Consider the following 19920-nt stretch of genomic DNA (forward strand, 5'->3'; position numbering starts at 1 on the left):
AGTCCTGGGCATTAAACCATCCTTCTGCCATTGCCGTACAGAAGCTAGCCAGCAGCAGGCCTTGTCTCACCTGTGATCGTGTAAGGGTGAAACCCTTCTTCTCTCGGCAAGTCAAACAACTGTGGAAAGGCTCTGGGAGGAGATGTGTAGAAGTAGCAGGTGCTCGTGCACTTTCCCTGTATGCTATGGGGACTGGCTTACAGCAGGAGAGCAATCTGACATAAACGGTGTCAGTCTGTGTAGAATGCTGCTCTTAGGGGATTCAACTCTCACAGCGGAGTCTGCCTTCATCCCAATGTACTCCTTCCCGACACCCATTGGCACCTTGTCAGGGTACCTGGGAAAGGCCAGGATTCTCCTTCGTTACTCATTGACTGCCCTAGTGAAGTGCCATAAAATCAGAGAAGTGTAGGACTGGAAGAGACCTCAGTAGGTCATCTAATCCAGTCCCCTGCACTCATGGCAGGGCTAAGTATAACTAGACCGTTCCTGACATGGGATTCTCTAATCTGTTCTTAAAAACCTCCAATGACAGAGATTCCACAACCTCCCAAGGCAATTTATCCAGTGCTTAACCACCCTGACAAAAGTTTTTCCTAATGTCCAACCTAAACTGCCCTTGCTGCAATTTAAGCCCATTGCTTCTTTCCTATCCTCAGAGCTTAACAAGAACAATATTTCACCCTCTTCCTTATAACTACCTTTTATATACTTGAAAAGTGTTATCATGTCCTCTCTGTCTTCTCTTCTCCAGACTAAACATCCTGTTTTTTTCAGTCTTCCCTCAGAGGTCATGTTTTCTAGACCTTTCGTCATTTTTATGCTCTCCTCTGGACTTTCTCCAATTTGTCCACATCCTTCCTGAAATGTGGCGCCCAGAACTGGACACAGTACTCCAGCTGAGGCCTTATCAGCACAGAGTAGAGCAGAAGAATTACTTTTCGTGTCTCGCTTACAACACTTGTGCTAATATATCCCAGAATGATGTTAGCTTTTTTTGCAAGTGTTACACTGTTGACTCATATTTAACTTGTGATCCACTATGACCCCCAGATTCCTTTCTGCTGTACTCCTTCCTAGACAGTCATTTCCCATTTTATATATGCCGCTGATTATTCCTTCCTAAGTGGAGTACTTTACATTTGTCCTTATTGAATGTCATCCTATTTACTTCAGGCTGTTTGTTCAGTGGGGCTCCCCTTCCCCACATGCTCCCAAGCATGCACTGTACTGCTACGCAGCACTTCCAGCTTGGGGAGCAATAGGCCAGCCCTGCTAACCAATCCCAGGTGTGTCTCAAGTGGCAGTACAGAGCACTTACCACAGGGCACAGACCCAGACAGGATGGCTGCGCTGTATCATCCTCGTTTACTCACTGGCCAGGTGGGATTTTTCAGTGTTCCAGGGATCTAGTAATTGCACTGGATTGGCCCAAGAATCCATCTGGTCCAGTTTCCTTTCGCCAACAGTGCCCAGTACCAGATGATCCAGAGAAACATGCAAGAAGCCCCCAGGGGGCAGTTATGGAATAACCTGCTCATAGGGGATGTTTCTGTCAAACTCCCAAAGTTAGTGGCTTGTGTTCCTGAAGCAGAGAGGCTTATGTCCCTTGTAGAAATACTTTTTAACCTTCCCTAATGTGACTGCTCCCATTTAACATTTGGACATCAGCTGGGGGAGGCATGAAAGCACCCAAGGAGCCCCAGCGTCACTGGACCCAGTCTGTCCTGCTGGTTGGTGTGCAGCATTGTTTGGGCTATTGGTATTGACATCCCAGAGTCCATCTGTGTCAGAGAGGTGAGCTCAGGGTTCATTGCACAGTGATTTCAAGAGACAGAGTAGGCGAGCAATTCCTAGCGACCACTCTTGGGTTTTTAAAATCCTAAGTCCCACATGTTTGGTTTCTAGATACCCCACGACATGATGCTTCAGCTGGGCAACTCCTACATGGCAGCAGATGCCCACCCGCCCCTGCTGGCTGAGCTAATGAGCCACAGCTTGCAAGGGGAGGGCAAGGATTTCCAGGCTTACTTGGAAGATAACGTGCAGAACCTGCTCAAAGAATCCTCAGAGAAGTTCAAAGGGTGGCTGAGCACCACAGGGCCCCAGAACACAGAGCTCTCTTGCAAAAAGGTAACGTCCACCCTGGGAAGGGTTTCCACAAGCCAGTGTATTTGGAGTATATGGAGATATTCAGTATCAGACTAATCAGTGGCCTGCATCCTGGTAGATTTCTTCATGCGTCACAGATACACCCAGCATGGCTGCCAGCTAAACTGCTCCGTCAACTAGACCTCATACCCTTTGGCTAGGTAGTGTACTCAGCAGTCCCATTCTAGACCACGAGTGTGATGACACTAACTAGGAGAAGCCGGGAGCTGGATAACCAGAGACGAGCATGGGGTATTCTGTGCCGGCAAGGCCCAGTAAAGAATCCCCTTTGTATTCAGTGCAGATGAGCTGGTTCAGACCTAGAGGCCCCTCACCCTTGAGCCAATAGAGTAAGCGCAGTGAGCTGCTAACACCTGAGCAGTCTCCCCTGTTCCATCCAGTAAGGGGCAGGCTGCACATGCTCACCAGCTCATGTAAGGCAGTTCCCCTGCCCCCATGGCTGGGAGGCCTCAAGGTGCCACTTGTTGCCCTTAGGTTTCTTGGCTTGAAAGCCTGACTGACTTCCTCCCCTCCGGGCTTCCACAGGTTGGTGACGGACATCCACTGCGCTTGTGGAAGGTCTGCACAGAGATGGAGGCCCCTCCCTACATGGTGCTGCAGAGGGTACTCCGGGAGCGTCACCTCTGGGATGAGGACCTGCTGCAAGGTGAAGTGATACAGAGACTGGACGAGAGCATGGAGGTTTATCACTACGTCACGGACAGCATGGCGCCCCATCCCCGCAGGGACTTCATCGTTCTCAGGTGAGGTGGGAGGAAGAAGCACTTGCGGGTGAGGGAATCTGGACCAGCATGGAGGCAAGGTGCAATCTCTCCAACTCCCCTATCTATGCAGGGAGTTATTGGTCCTGGTGTGAACTGTCCCGTGCCTTTATATCAGAGGATGGTCAACGTACCCATCCCCAATTTGCCCAAGCAGACTACAGACCAAAGGAGGTCCCCAAAGGTCTGAGATGTGGCTGCCCTGAGGCGTGTGGAGATTCCAGGTCCTGTCTGGGAATGCTCCCTCTCCATTAGAGACAACATACTGCACTTGGGGGTTGGGCAGCCTGAAAATGCCTTAAACAGACACAGATTAAGGAGGCACATTTCCTTCTGGGAAGCGTATTCTCTGTGGGCTGCCCCTCTGTGTTAAAGGTGAGGGTAGCTGCAGCATCCAGCTCCGTTTTCTTTCAGGTGCAGCCCTTCTGCTCTCAGCAGAGCGCTGTGGGCAAAGCTTAGACAGTCCTGGCCTGTAGCAAACTCAGGCCTCAGTGATTAGAATGGGGTTGGTTCAGCCAAGCTTTCCAGTGTGGCTGTACAACCTCCTGCTCTCAACTCTGCTGGGTTCCCATGGCGCTGCCCATTAGAAGGGGATAGGTGAAACCCAGAGGGTTGTCCAGAGCTTGTTGCTGTGTGTTTGATTGGACGCTGCTTCCTTGCTGGGCCTGGTCCTGAGGTTCCGACAATGGGCTTTGCTTGGGGTGGCCTTACGTCCCATTTTGGCTGGGACAATCCCTTTCTTAAGCCCTGTCCTGACCATCCTGACTTTTTTGGCAAAAGTGGGCATTTGTCCTGTTTGCTCTTACCCACTTTTTTTTGACAAAAGTGAGCATTTGTTGGCATCGCCAGCCCCCTGCAGGGGGGAAGCAGGGCTGGAGAGGTGGATGGGCAGGGCTCGAGCGAGCAGTGACACTAGCCTTGTGTGGGGAAGCAGGCAGGGCTTGTGTGAGCAGTGACGTCAGCCCTGTGTGGGGAGGGGTGCTTGGGCGAGTGGCTTGGGCCTGCCCCGCACGGTGTCCTGTTTTACGTTTGGGAAGTATGGTCGCCCTAGCTTTGCTTGTTCTCTCCTACAGGAAGTGGCGCATGGACCTACCGCGAGGGGCTTGCCTGCTGGTCTCCATGTCACTGGAACACGAAAAGCTGCAGGTAGAAGGAGCCGTCAGGGCCGTGGTGTTAACATCTCAGTATCTGATTGAACCGTGTGGGATGGGTCGGTCCAAAGTGACCCACGTCTGCAGAGCTGATCTCCGGTAAAGGCTTGTTAATCTGTTTCTCGCCAAATGCTGGTCCGCTGTGAGGTGTGATCTGAGCACAGAGTGGGAGTGAGGTACCAGTGCTGGCTCCGACAGTGACTCACTGTGACCTCTCTGTTCTGCGCAACGGGAAGCATACTCACTCACTTGCTGGGGGCTGGGAGGTGTAATTAGTTTCTGCACGGTACTGTATACATACAGTCATTGCTAGCACTCCCTACCCCTCCATCAATTATCGTTTATTATTTAACGTCCCCTCCCCCCCTCACAAGCATGGTAGATAGCTCACATGCAGATAAATTATTATTAGTTGCGCTGGGGTAACACCAACGAATCATGGGCCAGGACCCATTGTATTAGGCACTAATTTCCACATGGTGCAGCAATACACAAGGGTGGGAGTGGATAGGGACTAGGACCCAGGACCCAGCCTTCATGTGTGACCTTAATCACCCTGTGCCTCATCTGTAAATTGGGGCTGGTGCTTCCCTAGCTCACATGGATAAAATCCACTCGGACACTACTGTAGTCTATGTAGAAAATAGACAGGAAGATTGTGTGGCTTCTCAGCCTCTTCTAGAGGAATGTGACTGGTGAGGAGGTCTTGTGACCCATCTCAGAAGGGGGAGGCATAGTAGAAGGCACAGAGATGGTGGTGGGAGAAATGGAGCCTTGAGGCCACGCCTGCACTGCCAAAGTGATAAGAAGGATAGAAAGTAGAAGGGGTCAGTATTACGTAGGACCTCAAAGGTTACAGGGGTATCCTCTAGCAATTTGGCTTACCCCAGCAGGTCCTCAGGGAGCTGGCCAGACAAGTTACTGCTGGGTCACAGCTTCCAGTCTATCCAAGATCATTACTGACCCACAGTCATTCCTGTCAGATAGCTGTCCTGATTCCTGTGTGTAACACGCTGGTGATCCCAGTCCAACTCCTTGGGGGCTGCTATTTACACACAGAAAAGCCACCGGCTCCTCTGGCATCCTATAACGTCACTGCTGGGAGTCCCTCCAGGTCGGGGTGAGACACACTGGCAGGCTGCAGTGTTAGGAGCTCATGTGTCTCTGTTGGGAGTGCTGATTGTACTATGTATCTGGGATAAACAAGGCCCTGCCTGGGTCGTAAGAGTTGCATTATCCCTTAATTTTCTGCAGCAAACTAGACTAGGGGGTAGCAGCCTTAGTTAGGAAAGGGAGCCAATGCAGTGTTCAGTCTTGCTTTATAATCATGCCCATGCCTTGCATGGCATATGCAGTGTGGGAGAATGGGAAAGGGAATATTTCCGATTATGCCAGCTGGTTCTTGCTCACATTGCCCCAGAGCAGGTATGTTGATAGTCCCTTTTAGCCTGAAATGGGCCCTGCTGTACTTAAAAAACCATGTTCTTCTCCAGCATTTGACAATGACTTCCTCTCTGTGCTGTTGTTTCCCCAGGGGCCGGTCTCCTGAGTGGTACAGCAAGGTCTTTGGACAACTTTGTGCCATGGAGCTGGCAAGGATGCGAGATTCTTTCCCAGTGCTTAACCCAGGTGGTCCTGAGACAAAGATTTGAGGAGATTGGAAGGTGCTTGCTCCTGTTTGATCATGAATCTCCCAGACAACGTGGGGTGGAGCATGGAGAGGGAACCTGGCCATCAGCAAGCGGTTGGCATCTGGTTGGGCAGGGGCAGTGCCTTTCCAGGCACATGAGCAGGAGCCTTCCTTTGAACCAACCACCAACCCTGAAGGAGCCAGTAGTTTTCTCCATCTCTGTGTGATCCCTTTCCTCTTACACACCAGGGAACTTCAGAGCTGTGCCCAGTGGCACGCCCTTATGGGCACCAGGGGCCAAACGGAAGCCATCATGTCCTGCTTCCAGAATGCCCGTTGCTGGTTGAAAGGCAGTGAGAATCTCCTCCCTAAAGCTATGAAGGGCAGCTTTGCAGAAACGAACCAGTGTGTTGCTTGTGGGACGGCTCTCTCCAGCAATCATCCGCCCGCCATGGGGAGAGTGGGGCTGGGAATCCATACAGCAGGCTGAGCTGTGAAGCAGCTGGACCAGAGTCAGACTCATTAACCCCCTTTGCCAAGCTGACCATGGGCTCACCCTTTCAGCCCAGGGACTGGACTCAGCGACAAGAGCAATGGTGCTTGAAGTGACCAAGGATGATGCTAATGTGTAGGAGAAGTGAGAGAGGGTGGAGCTGGTGCAGTGTCTGTATGACGGTGTGTGGTATCAGGAGGTGCGTCTGCTGGGGATGTTACAATGTGTGAGAGCTGTACCAAGCAGCGCGGCACACACACAGTAATAGTCTGAGGAGCTGGTTAATGTCAGATGGATGCTGCTGTTACTTTGGTTTATAGTTAATGACTGCCATGTGTTGAATGGCAAAAAGGAAGCTATTTTACTCTGGGTGCTGAATTTCACTGGGGAAGGAACTCCAGGTCAGTGCTTCCTACTTGATCAGACACAGGGAACTCTAGCACCCCTGTTTTTAGCACAGGGCCATGTGGTCCGATGAATGAGGGTGCAAATGCTTTGCCACCCAGGGGCCCAGTCCTAATCCCCATCAAATCCAGTGGGAGCCTAGCCATTAATTTTCATTAATTGGATCAGATCCAAGTTTGATGAGTCCAAATTCCAAAGCATTCACCCTTGTCCTTGTATCTTGTGTGTAAGCTGTACATGGGGAGTTGTCATTACAAGGCTGGGGATGAGAACAAAATTGCACAGTGCATCTCCCTGATCCCCTTTTGTCCGGGTTTAGTAATCAAGGTACTCTCAGGGTCAAAGTTCCAATTGCCTCTGGGGAGGCGGGGGAGGGAGGTGAAGAATAACACTCCATTACATGAAGACTCCCTAAAAAGGTATCATCCTGCTGGCAAACTATAGCCTGGATGCAGGGGAGGTTTAATAGCATTGGCCAATGAGGTATGATCATGGGGTGCAGAGGGACTGGTCTCATAATCTGGTTCCACTAAGAGAGTAATGAGAGTTGGACCAAACTGTGCTACATTAGTGCCATTTTAGTCAGCCAGATGGGCAGGGATTGGGTTAGTACAGTCTAGTTTGCTCACATTGTTATGGGCACTTGATCTCCCCTTAATTCCCTCCCCCAAAGAAGCAGTGCTCTCTGCACTGCAGATAGCAACATGAGTTGCCTTTCACTCCTACAACGCCATAACTCTTGATCCAAGGATCCCACTGCTCTGATTGTGTCACTGCCCCACTTTCTCTCCAAGCTCGCAAACAATCTGACCGTGACGTGCACTTGACGGGGTTTCTTTTTTAACCAGGAACCCAAATGACTGGATATTGTTCCAATTGGAAGGCAACAAAACCCACTGGCAGTAGAAGTTGTCAGTTTTACCAGTAACAAACTTTCCCTCTCTCTAATGCACGCCAGCTATATTCTGTTTGTGTTTGGTTTTGTATAACTAACGTTTGGGACTGATTCTTGCCTCATTTTTTTTGTTTCTTTTTCTATCTATAAATACTGTACAGTTGGAATATTAATATATAACTCAGGCAATAAGAGCTTGGTGCTGGGTGATGAACACCAGAGCGACGTGTGTTTTGTATTTAAGGGACTTCTTTTTTGTATCAGATGCAGCCACTGCAGATTGTCTGACTCCGAAGGGGCTGCGGTTCCCCCTCTGTGTAATAATAAAGTACTAATGGCATCTGCTGGCTGATGATGAAACCTTGATGTACCCTGACTGCTGAGGTCTGTACTTCCTTCTCACTCAGCACTGGTCTGACATAGTAGAGCTGGGGTGCGAAGCCCCCTGACCAAAGCCCCATGTCATGACAGAAATGAGGCTGCATGCGTAATTCATTCGTGTTCTGTAAAGCATGTGGAAGGCAAAAAGAAATGGGTTAGGGCTATTCTTATTCCTGCAGTTGCAGGGCAGTTGCATAGGTCTCACACAAGTTAGCTTCACACCCATCACAGGACCCTTCCCATTGCTCCCAAACAATCTGATTTCCCCCGTTGACTTTCCCTCTGGCCCCCAAGTATAAATGACAGGTCCTCCTTTCTATTCCTCTCAGCTGCTGGCAGGGGCTGGGCTGTCCTTCCTCCAGAGTCCCTGCCTGGCTCAGCATCAGGCTCTGACCAGCACCAATTGAGATAGGGTGAGCAGTGTGTGTGCCAAGTAATGGACATTCCTTCTGTGCCCAGGCTGCTGGTATGCTGGAGGCTGGTGTTATCTGAAATGCTGGCCTCACAGGGGGGCTGAAAGGAATCAGGGGAGAGTGGCAAGCAGTGCATTAAATGGTTATATCCAAGCCTCAAGGGGTGGGTCTGCCTGTCAATTTAAGGCCTCCTCATGTTACTCTCACTGTCAAAGCCCCACTGTTCTTGGCAGCTACTGCAGCGTCTCCTCGAGCTCACAGAGTGGTACCCTCTGGCTTTTTAGCCTACCTGGAGCCCTGTAGTGTTACCAGCTGATCCCACTGTTTAGCACAAGATGTGTACAAACATAGTCCCCCAGACTAATCCCAGTGTCAGTAAGCAGCATGTCTGATGCACTCCCCCCATCCCCCTTTTCTTTCCTGCTCCCTGCTACAGACACTTGGTATCTACCTGGTCACCTGCCCAGGGCTCCTACCCTGTAGCTGCGAGTGTCTTGGCTATAATCTGATGCTAGCCCCTCCCAAAGGAGCTGTGGCATCCAACAGGCAGAATTAGGGCAGATGGCTTCTGGGTTCCCTGGCCTGTCTCTCCCGCTCACTGTTCTGTGCAGGTCACAGACCTGGGGGTAACGTGCATGGAGGCGGCTCCCTTGAGACTCCAGGCAATAGTCCCAAGTGCAGCATGCTGTGGTCCAGAGGCTGTACCCAAAGAGAACCTCAGTGGCCTGAGAGCTGGTACTTTCAATCCCTTGCTCTGTCCCCTCTCTGCACCCCACTGCAGAGTGAGAAGTGCCACCGGGCCGAGTGCTGGGATAGTTTCAGAACCAAACAGTAGCTTCAGTCCTGGGTGGATCTGAAACAAACTCCACTGGCTCCCGGCCACCAGCGGCGCTCAGGGTGGTGTGCCTTGCCAGGTTAATCTCACCTGGGATTGGGGTGGGGCTAGCCAGCCCACGCAGCATATGGCAGGGAGACAGAACTGCTATTGCCAAGGCAGAGCCCAGACACCCCCTGGAGAAGGGCATTTCAGGAGTAAATCAGAGAGGAACAGAGGCTAGGGAAGGAACACCAACCATTACCTACTGCTCTGGTGTTGCTATTTTACTGCTGCAGCAGTTTCCTAGGAATGGGTTTGGACACAGGTTGCATTAGCCCAGGGGAATTTGGTGCCTCAGTTGCGAGGATTCATTTTCTAAAGGCACGAGCTCAGGTATGGTTGGAGAACAGGGTGCGGCCGTGAGTCCTTGCTGAACATGGTGACTGGGGGAGCAGGCCCTGAATGGGGACACCTGCCCTGAACATGGGCTTAGCAGTTAGGGTGGTGTAGGAAGTGTCAGGGGACAGCACCGCCTCCCTTTCCTTCTGCAGCATTTCACTCACAACAGCAGCTGCTGCTTGGGTCCCACAGCCAAGGCTTCCCCAAGGGCTAAGGGTGGCCTGAATACTACATCACTTCACATGGCAGAACCGGCTGCCCACAAGCTGAGGTGACCCACAACTCTCACCAGGATCACACTGGCATCTGCATTAGCTGCCTCTGGCCCCCAAATCAAAGCACTGAAGGTTCCTCCCACCTTTCTTCCCCTGGACCCAGACTTGCTTCCGGCACTGCAGAAAACACCTCTCTGTTCCAAAGACTGCTGCAGCAGCTGCCCCTGCAGCAGCTGCCCCTGCAGCTTGTCTCCAGGGCAAAAGGGCAGGGAGCTACAGGGACCATGCAGCAGAGACAGAGGGTTAGGATGAAATACAACATCCATTCCACAGCAGCTGCTTAATCCTTGTGCTGAACCAGCATCAGCTAAACCCACAGCCCCAAAGCGCTGACACACAGCAATGAGAATGCATGGGGCAGGCAGCGTTCCAGTGCTTTTAACCGTGGGGCAGAGTTCAGGCCCCATCGGCTATCTGTGACCGTTTCTTCTGTAGCCTCATATACAACACCAGGCACTGTTGCTGCAGCAGGGAGGGCTATTCCCTCCATGGTCGAGAGCTGGCTGAGATAATAACTAGCACTTGGAAAGTGGTGGCAGCTCCCCTTTGGCATCGTCTGCCCCCAAAATGGCTATCATGGGGGTGGGCAGTGAACCAGCCAGGGGAGGCACCTGGGGAGGACAGAGGCATGGTCCTTCATAGCTGCATGCATGAAGCAGTGAGGCCTTTCACCGCTCCCAAGGCTAAGCTGCTGGGGACTGTCAGGTGCTGCTGGTGTGGGTGGCTAGCAGGGAAAAGCTCTTTCTGGACTCTTCTGGGTCCTGAAGTGATGACTGCTGCAGCTGCTTCTTCTGCAAACACAGCTTGAGCTTCTCTTGGAAGGGGGTGGTGGTGATGGTGTACAGGATGGGGTTCAAGGCACTATTGATGGGCAGTATGAAAATGACCACCCATGACGTCACGGTGCCTGTTCCAACAAGGAGAGTATGTTAGTAACCCTGGTTGCCCACTTCCTAGGAAATAATTCAGCCAGAGGCTTTTAGCCCGGAGATTCGGGGCCACATTCTGCTCTCAGACACACAGGCATAAAGCCAGAAGAACCCCAATTAAGTCAGAGCTACTCCAGATCTCACACCTACGTGAGTGCAGAGGCTGGCTCTTCACAGGCATGAGCGATAGCTGACAATGCACAGCCTCTCTAGCTGGGTACAGGCTGTGACTGATTTTGTTATGTGAGCAAATGGACCAGAATGAGAGAGGCACCAAACACATTACCACCGGTGAGCTGAGCTGGGATTCAAACCCAGGGCTCCAAAGCTCAAAGAAAAATGCATTAACCTGCTAGGACATATCACACACTGAGGAGGATCATTTATAGACACGTCACCCCATTGTGCAATAAGAGTCTTTCAGCAAAAGGACATTTACAGCAAAGAGCTGAATTACCCAGGCATAATGGGGAAGAGCTAAGGACCTAGGGCCTGCCTGGAGCAGGGACTGCAATTCCCATCTCTGGGCTGAATTCAGTGGTGACACATGGCAGAGAAAGTAACACTCTGGGGGTGCTTTGCTCACAAAGCAAGTGCTGATGTAACTTTCACCTATTTGGTTTTAAGCAGGGGTGCAAACCAGGTGAACCTTGCACACTGGAGGTGGGCGAAAGGGAGTGTGCATGGCAGGAAAAGCCACTAAAGAGGAGGCCAGTGACATAAAACACACACACATACACCCTCTTCCTTTACCTAGCTTGCGCCATCCCCAACATAGCTGCAATCAAATTCAACCATGAGAACGCAGCCACAACTCCCCTCATGACAGGAGGCTGCCCCTACCCACCACAGACCTGGGCCTAGAAACTGACCCTATGCCTCCTTCCCCAGCCCCAGTCTGCTCTGAGCTGCAGACTAGGAGCCAGCTCCAATGAGGTGGCCAGCCAGAACTGGAGAGGGACCTGCCTAGACTCCAGGGCATCTCTGTATGGAAAGATGAGGCTGGTGGCAAGAGGTTGTCACCCAACAGGAGATGGAAGGTGCTGCCTGGACTCAGCAGGGGGGCCAAGGGACAGAAGTGACCTGAGTTTGCATCTCAGCTTTTACCACTCAGGGATGGAACATTTTGAGCATGGGTGCCAGGCGCTGCAGGCCAGCTCTGCACCAATTTTGGGCCTAATGAAGTGCCCCCTGCTGCGAGCAGGAGGGAGTGCATTGGTGAGGTGGGGTAGTATGATGCTGGTAAGCGGCCAGGATTGGCATGGCATTTGTTGTACAGTTTCATTATAATGCAGGTGCTCTGGGGCACCTACTCAGCGCATGAGGGACACATATAGAAGCCACCATATGGCAGTGCTCTGCATATCAAGGCCTCTCCGTACAGAAAGGCTGATGCTGGCTTGGGTCCCAGCTTAGCTGGGTCAGTCACCTGGTATTTCCACCTGCAGCAGCGAGAGAAGCTTCAGGAGGAAGATGGGGATCCAGCAGAGGGCATCAGTGAAGACAATGAAGAAGAATCTCTTGGCGATGGCCACTTCCCTGGAGAAGACACTGCGCTTGGCCGTCTTGGTGGCCGTGGTGTGGATGGAGTAGAACATGCTGGTGTAGGCGAACACGATGGTGACGAAGGCAATGAGGTTCAGACCTGGGGGACAACAACCAGCCATGAGTGTGTCAGAGAGCCAGCCCAGATGGCAGATGCCTTCCAATAAAACAGCCTCTTAGGGCCAATGACCCCTTTCTTCCCCAAGGGAGCAGCGAGAGTCACATGGATACAGCCAACCTGAGCCATAATGTGATTAAACAGGAAGCTTCTGCCTCGCTAACATAGCCAGAGAGCGTTTGTGAAGTACTTGAGGGCAGCAGTGCTGTGGGTGTCCTGCTGCCTGGCTAGGCCTCTCACTGCCCCACCTGCTCCTCAGATGTGTCCGCATCCTGCTAATCTAGTCCCTGCATGCCTGAGGCTCATCGATGGTCTCCCAGGGTCTGGGTCTGGCCCTGCTCTCCCAGGGGTGCTTTAGCTGGAGAGGCAGCGGGTTTGTTAAGCCACTTTCCCTCTACTGCAATAACGAGCAGGGCCGGCTCCAGGCACCAGCAAAGGAAGTAGGTGCCTGGGGCGGCCAATGGAAAGGGGCGACAGTGTGTCTGTTTTCAGGGCGGCACATCCAGATCGGCGGCAGTGGCACCTCGGTGGCAGCTCATTCAGCCCGCTCTGGATCGGCGGCGGGTCCTTCACTTGCTGTCTTGCTCCTCTGCAGTACTTTGGTGGCAGCTCTGTTGGGTTCTTTTTTTTTTTTTTTCGCCGCTTGGGGCGGCAAAAACGCTGGAGCCGGCACTGGTATCAAGCTGGTGAGCAGTGATTTATTACAGCAGCCTGGGTCTGCATTAAAGCTCCTGGAGCTACACGTCGCTACTCAGCATATCCCTGACGCTGGCACTGCATGGCTGCACACCCTCAGCTCTGCTGCCACAGGCATGGATGGGAGCTGCACCCTTCCTTATGCCCTGCCCCCATGGAGAGCAGGGGTGCACCTCAGCCCTCTGGGAAATGCTGCACCAGGCTTGGGGGCTTTGTGGGACCATGAAGGAGTCAAGAGGGCAGGCCAAAGAAACCTCCAAGGTTTCACAAAATGTTTCTCATCAGCCCTCGGGTGTTTACCGGGGTCAACATGCTACCAGACCTAAGGGGAAAACATCCCTGGTCCCTTGGCAGCAACGTTCCTTAAGGGGCTAGTTTGCTGATTGCTCTCTCCCTTCATCTCTAGCAAAGTAACAGCATCCTATCTGCCCTCCCTCCCCCTCAACACCAAGGGCTGCTGCTTCCCTTACCTGTGTGGGATCAACCCTATTTCGCCTCCTGGCAGCCTGGTTGCAGATTGAACTGAGCCAGATAACAACAAGCAGCAGCCTATTGATGGACTCATGTGACCAATCACCGTCAGCTGTCCTGATGCGGCCCCTATCCCTGCAGGGTCTGAGCACCTCCTGCTGGAATGCATTTATCCTCACAGCAGCCCTGTGCGGCGGGGTGTCCCCCTTGGAGATGGGGAACGGAGGCACAGAGAGACTAAGCAATTTGTCCAAGGTCACACAGGCAGTCTATGCTGCAGCAAATAATTGACCTTGTGTGTGCCAAGCTAGCACCCTGCCCACTGGACCCTCCTGCCTCTCATTGCTCCTTTCCATGACGCTGACTTTCCTGTTCGACTCTGGGGCAGAGCACACATCAGGGAAAGCAAATTCCAGTCCCCGTCTACCCTCCCCAAGGCTTGGTGGTGCTGTTGTAGCTGAGCAGTCATGCCCCATGTCCTGATGATTCCTTACCCAGAAATATCCCAGTGGAATAGCCCCTGGCTCCTGGTCGCTCGGTCTCGTCGGACTGGAGTGGGAAACACACCCCATTCCTCCCATAGTAGTCCCCAAAGGACTCCTTGCACCAGAAGGGGACGAGGGTGAGAGAGAAGCCCAACAGCCAGATGACGACCAGCATGGAGAGTGTCCGCTTCTTGCCCGCCCCATAATGGCTGAATGGGAAGACGATGCAGAGGTACTTCTCCAGGGTCATGTATGTCAGCAGCAAGACGGACACCTCCGAGGACAGCATGGCCAGGCTGCCCACCAGCTGGCACTGGATGCTTGCCATCCACACCTGGGCGTGCTTGTTGTACTCGCCGGAGAACTTGAGATCAAAGGCTCCAATGAAGAAGAGATAGATTCCCATCAGACCGTCTGCACCTGGGACAGAGACAAGTGTGGAGCATCAATCCACGAGGGTAACCCTTGGCAACAGTCCCATAGGCTCAATAAGCCTCATACAGCTGTTGTTAACAGAAGGTCAAATTTTGCCCTTGGACGGATGGACGGACACACACACACTCTCTTGCCTGACATCGTCTTAGCCAGCCCCTCCATCCCCACCCGCGACTCACAGCAGAGCGATTTGATGGCCATGATGTGCTGGCTGTTCTCTGTGACGACGAATGACCTCATGCAGATGACAAAGAGGTTCCCAAAGCAGGTGATGCATGCAATGACCCAGACAAAGACCCTGAGGATGATGTTGGCCAGGAGGTTCTCGAAGGAGGAGATGCCGTCAGTGTTGGGCTTGCAGCTGCGCACGTGCGGAGAGTAGCTGCAATATTGGAACTTCTTAAAGTAGCTGCCAGACAAAGGGATATCGCCTGCGTTAGATCCATGCCCAGGGCAGGGGCTCCATCTCTAGAGGCTAACTTGGGAAGAGGCTTGCCCTCCTGGCACAGAGCCTCATGCACCTCCCCCGTCTCATCCCCTTTTGCTCCTCCTTCCTCTCCCCACCTCATCTCCCCCAAACATTCCCCAGGCCCGTCTCCTTCCATTTCCTGAGCCATTCTTTTCATCTCTTTGGAGCAGATTCAATCTAAATGGATCATAAACGTGTAAACACCGAGTGAGATGTGGCAGCATGGGCGAGGGCCGCAGGGCAGGAGCTGGGAACATGAGCTAGCAATGAGGCAGTCTGCACAGCACCAAGGACTGTGCAAGCCTCTAGCCAGCATATACAGCCCTTTAGGCTCACAAGCACTGAATCCCGCTCAGGATCAAGGATGAGGTTGAAAATCGCAGGCCATCCCTTAAGGGGGAGTGATGGCGCTGCACCACCCACGGGCCAATTTCCTTGTTTGGGATGCCCACATTCGTACGAGATCACAGCTGCTTTTCATCCCAAAATGCAAGGACAATGTGTAAGCAGTTGCCCTCGCTGTGCATCCTGACCCCAGTTCAGCAAACCATCTTAGGCATCTACAGAACTTTAAGCATGTGCCTAAGTACTTTGTTGAATCACGTACTATGTAACAATGCATTTTAATCAATAGCTATTCAGTACTTTAAACAAATGTGTACAGAGTTTCCTCCAACTCAGGACCGCTATCAACATATGACATTTCAAAATCAATCCATCATTAAAACCTTTAAAATTCCATTAACAGGGATTCACATTTTATCCAAGGGTTATTTCATACAAATCTCGTCTTTTAAAACCTCATAAAAGTAATCCTGTATCAGCTTAGCAAAACTCTGCATTTTAAAAGGACGTCAAACTTCAAAGCAAGGCTCATTTCTGTTCTAATTACACATAAAGGGGGTGGGGGGAACAATGTCCCTTCCTACTGCTCATTAACATTACTGGTGCAAAACGTACACAGGTTTTTAATTGAAACAGAGCAATGACAGAAAGCGAAATGTACAGTTATCTTGTACCATGTATGCTTAAACATTTATAGTCGGAGAAAACTAATTGCTTTTTTCTCTGCAAGAAAAGACAAAGCAGCTCACAGCTGGCTGGTTAGTGAAATTTCCTCCCATTTTCCAAGATGCCTGTCAAGTTTGTGTATCCAGTGCTGGGTTTACAATGGTGGAGCCAGGCCCAAGTTAAGAAGGGGCCTTGGCTCGCTCCGCGTGCACTGCATCCTGAGACCTCGCTGACTCCCCTTGCCCACCAATCGCTCCTCTCAGCCTGCCCGCCAGCTGGCCAAGGGTTCCTCTCTGTCTCCATTCCCACCTCCTGCTTCTCTCTGCCCCCTGGCCGGACCCCAGTGCACCTCTGGCTCTGGGCAGTCTCTGCTTCCCACCTGTGGAGCCCCACTTGTCTCCCCAGAGCTGAGCCGCCTGGGACTGGTGCAGAAGCCTGGTCAGTCTTAGGTCTCAGACAGTGGTGGGGAGGGAGGTGCTTGGCTGGGCCTCTCCAGTCAAGTGGGTCCGCAGAGAGCTGCCTGGCTGATCGCACCACTCCCAAGGAGCCGGAGCAATTCTTCACCCCAGGCCCAGCCCTGGCTGTGCTGCCAGCTCAGCCTGTCAGACAGTCACCTCCCAGCAGGGCCAATGAGTGCGGCCGGGAGGCAGGCCATGGGGGAGTGGGTCTCTTAGGGATCTGGAGGGGGGTGCTGGGCTGTGAGGGGGCAGGAAGATATGTGTGTTGGGGCACTAGGGTCTGGGGGTTCTGTGGGGAGTGCTGGCAGTTGATGTGGGCAGGAGGGCACTGGGCAGGGGTGGTGTTGTGCAGGGCGCTGAGCATTTGTGGAGGGATCTGGGGTGGGTGCTGGGCATAGTGGGTCCGGGGGGCTCTGGCCACAGGGCCGGCTCTAGGTTTTTTGCTGCCCTAAGCAAAAAAATCTTTGACTGCCCCCGACCCCAGCCCTGGGCTCTCACCCCCTACCCACCAGTAGCCTCCCCTACCCGCACCCCGTGCCTCCCCAGCCCTGGGCTCTCTCTTCCCCCCACCCCACCCACACCCCCTCCTGCCCCAGTGCTGAGCTCATCCCCTCCCACCACCCGCACCCCCTGCCTCCCCAGCCCTGGGCTCTCTCTTCCCCCCCACCCCACCCACACCCCCTCCTGCCCCAGCTCTGGGCTCCTCCCATCAGTGCTGACTCCGCCTGCTCCCCCCTTGCCTCCAGCCATCCGGCGCTGGCAGGGTCGGGGTAAGCAGCGGGGCTCTCGGGCTGCACCTCAGCCCAGGGTCCCTCCAGCCAGGGCTCCCGCCTCCAGGACTGGCCAGGACGTGGGAGGGCAGAGTCAGGGGACTGCTCTGGCGGGGGGCTGAGCAGTGTGAACCACAGGGCGTGATGCGCTGCTGCCGCCAGGGCGAGCTCTAGGCTTTTGCCGCCCGAAGGAAAAAAAAAAAAGACGGCTGTAATACCGCCCCTGAAAATGTGCCACCCCAAGCACGTGCTTGGTTTGCTGGTGCCTAGAGCCGGCCCTGTCTGGCCATAGGGAGCAGGGGGCTGTTGGGAGGGGGGCTGTGTGCTGTGGCATGGGCCCGACCCCAAGGGGAATGGGCATTCTGGCAGCACAGGGCCGAGTGGGCCACTGGGCATCTGGCAACTGCCAGTTAGTAAATAGTGCCCTTGCACTGGGCTGGGCAGAGTGGGGCTGTCATAAACAGATAGCTAAGGGTTAATGTCTCTTTCACCTGAAGCACCTGACCAGAGGACCAATCAGGAAACCGGATTTTTTCAACTTTGGGTGGAGGGATTTGAGTGTCTTTGTCTTTGTTTTCTGGCTGCCTGCTTGCTCTGAGCTTTGGAGAAGTAGTTCTACTTTCTAGTCTTCTGTTTCCAAGTGTAAGGACAAAGAGATCAGATAGTAAGTTATATGGTTTCTTTTCTTTGGTATTTGCATGAATATAAGTGCTGGAGTGCTTTGATTTGTATTCTTTTTGAATAAGGCTGTTTATTCAATATTCTTTTAAGAAATTGCCCTGTATTGTATCATCTAAATACAGAGAGAACATTTGTATGTATTTTTCTTTCTTTTTATATAAAGCTTTCTTTTAAGACCTGTTGGAGTTTTTCTTTACTTCAGGGAAATTGAGTCTGTACTCACCAGGGAATTGGTGGGAGGAAGAAATCAAGGGGAGATCTGTGTGTTGGATTGCTAGCTTGATGTTGCATTCCCTCTGGGGGAATAGGAAAGTACTTTTTGTTTCCAGGATTGGGAACAGAGAGGGAGATTCACTCTGTTGGATTCACAGAGCTTGTGTCTGTGTATCTCTCCAGGAGCACCTGGAGGGGGGAAGGGAAAAAGGATTATTTCCCTTTGTTGTGAGACTCAAGGGATTTGGGTCTTGGGGTCCCCAGGGAAGGTTTTTCAGAGGGACCAGAGTGCCCCAAAACACTCTAATTTTTTGGGTGGTGGCAGCAGGTACCAGGTCCAAGCTGGTAACTAAGCTTGGAGGTTTTTATGCTAACCCCCATATTTTGGACGCTAAGGTCCAAATCTGGGACTAAGGTTATTACATGGTGGCAGTGGGTGGGAGATAGACAGAATCCAGAAGCCAGTAGGAATATTATATTTTTCTTTTCTCTGCTAAGGGCTTTTTAGCAGAGAGAAGCAGTTGGTTTTAAAAGGGAACCAGAGAGAATTTTTTTTTTCTGCTCTCTCTCGCAGTTTGTGGCTTGCATGTTAAGCGAGAAGCCATTAAGAAACTGTTGAGGGTCTTTTGTCATGCAATAGCCCTCCCATTAGGAGGCAAGTAACAGCACTTATATGCATGCAAATAAAGTGGTTTTTCTGGTTTCCCTTCATTGAACATTAGCTAGAAAGAGAAAAGGAAAATTAACTAAAGGCACTGTTGCTAGGCAGACTTCAGGAGGCAACAGAGCCTGCAGTTCAGAAGATAAACACCGGAGGGCACCCCAACACAAGAAAACAGGAACCATGACTTCTAAGGCAAAAATTGGCGCCGAAGAACAAATCAAAGAAGCTGAACACAGGCGACAACTGGAAATAAAACAAAAAGAGATGGAGATGAAAGAAAGAGAAGAACAAGCCAAAGAGGCAGCCAAGGAGGCAGCACACAAAAGAAAACTAGAAGAAGAAGAGGTGGCCTACCGAAGGAAACAAGCAGAAGAAGAGTTGGCCCACAGAAGGAAGCAAGAAGAAGAAGAGGTGGCCTACCGAAGGAAACAAGCAGAAGAAGAGTCGGCCCACCACCGAGAAATGGAAAAAACAACAAAAAGAGAATGAAGAGAAGGAAAAACAGAGAAAACATGAACTGGAGTTGGCAAAAGCTGGGCTGCCTGTGCCAGCCAACCCTAACAACCCGGCGCCAAATATTGCTCCACAGCCCAGGAAATTTCCCACCTACAAGGCAGGTGATGACACCGAGGCCTTCTTGGAAAATTTTGAAAGAGCCTGTCTTGGGTACAGCATTCCCGAAGACCAGTACATGGTAGAATTGAGGTCACAGCTCAGTGGACCTTTAGCAGAGGTGGCAGCTGAAATGCCTAAGCACCAAATGAATGACTATAAACTTTTTCTAACCAAGGCCAGATACAGGATGGGGATAACCCCAGATCATGCCCGTCGGCGCTTCAGAACCCAAAAGTGGAAACCAGAGGTGTCATTTCCCAAACACGCCTACTACATTGCAAAAAACTATGAGGCCTGGCTAACAGGAAACAACATTCAAACCTTGGAAGAACTGAACCTCCTCATACAAATGGAACAGTTCTTGGATGGTGTTCCTGAAGACATCACGCGGTACATACAAGATGGAAACCCCAAGAATATCGCTGAGGCGGGGGAGATTGGAGCCAAATGGATGGAACTGGCAGAAAGCAAGAAAGCTACTGTCAAGGGGAACGATTACCCCAGGGGGCACACAGACCATAAACCCTACAACCGAGGACAGCCAAAGACCCCACATACCACCCAAGTA

The 19920-nt window shown here is 52.0% G+C and overlaps 2 protein-coding genes across 16 annotated transcripts in view; one reads left to right on the plus strand and one right to left on the minus strand.

The window, feature by feature from the left end:
• Positions 1–7847, plus strand: part of STARD8 (StAR related lipid transfer domain containing 8) — a 149473-nt gene extending 141626 nt beyond the window's left edge. For all 15 annotated transcript variants that reach the window (XM_050964590.1, XM_050964589.1, XM_050964588.1 and 12 more), the window contains 4 exons: positions 1909–2133; positions 2698–2915; positions 4007–4183; positions 5619–7847. In XM_050964590.1, coding sequence (XP_050820547.1) covers positions 1909–2133; positions 2698–2915; positions 4007–4183; positions 5619–5736 — 738 coding nt within the window. In that variant the 3' untranslated portion in view covers positions 5737–7847. The remainder of the gene's footprint in view (positions 1–1908; positions 2134–2697; positions 2916–4006; positions 4184–5618) is intronic.
• Positions 7848–8935: 1088 nt separating this feature from the next.
• Positions 8936–19920, minus strand: part of LOC127056629 (relaxin receptor 1-like) — a 48854-nt gene continuing 37869 nt past the window's right edge. Inside the window, exons 15-18 of the mRNA XM_050964716.1 lie at positions 14651–14880; positions 14046–14456; positions 12151–12366; positions 8936–10699 (exon numbers count right to left, since the gene is read on the minus strand). Coding sequence (XP_050820673.1) covers positions 10494–10699; positions 12151–12366; positions 14046–14456; positions 14651–14880 — 1063 coding nt within the window. The 3' untranslated portion in view covers positions 8936–10493. The remainder of the gene's footprint in view (positions 10700–12150; positions 12367–14045; positions 14457–14650; positions 14881–19920) is intronic.

The sequence above is a fragment of the Gopherus flavomarginatus genome, chromosome 8, assembly GCF_025201925.1.
Source record: "Gopherus flavomarginatus isolate rGopFla2 chromosome 8, rGopFla2.mat.asm, whole genome shotgun sequence".
Classification (NCBI taxonomy): Eukaryota; Metazoa; Chordata; order Testudines; family Testudinidae; genus Gopherus; species Gopherus flavomarginatus.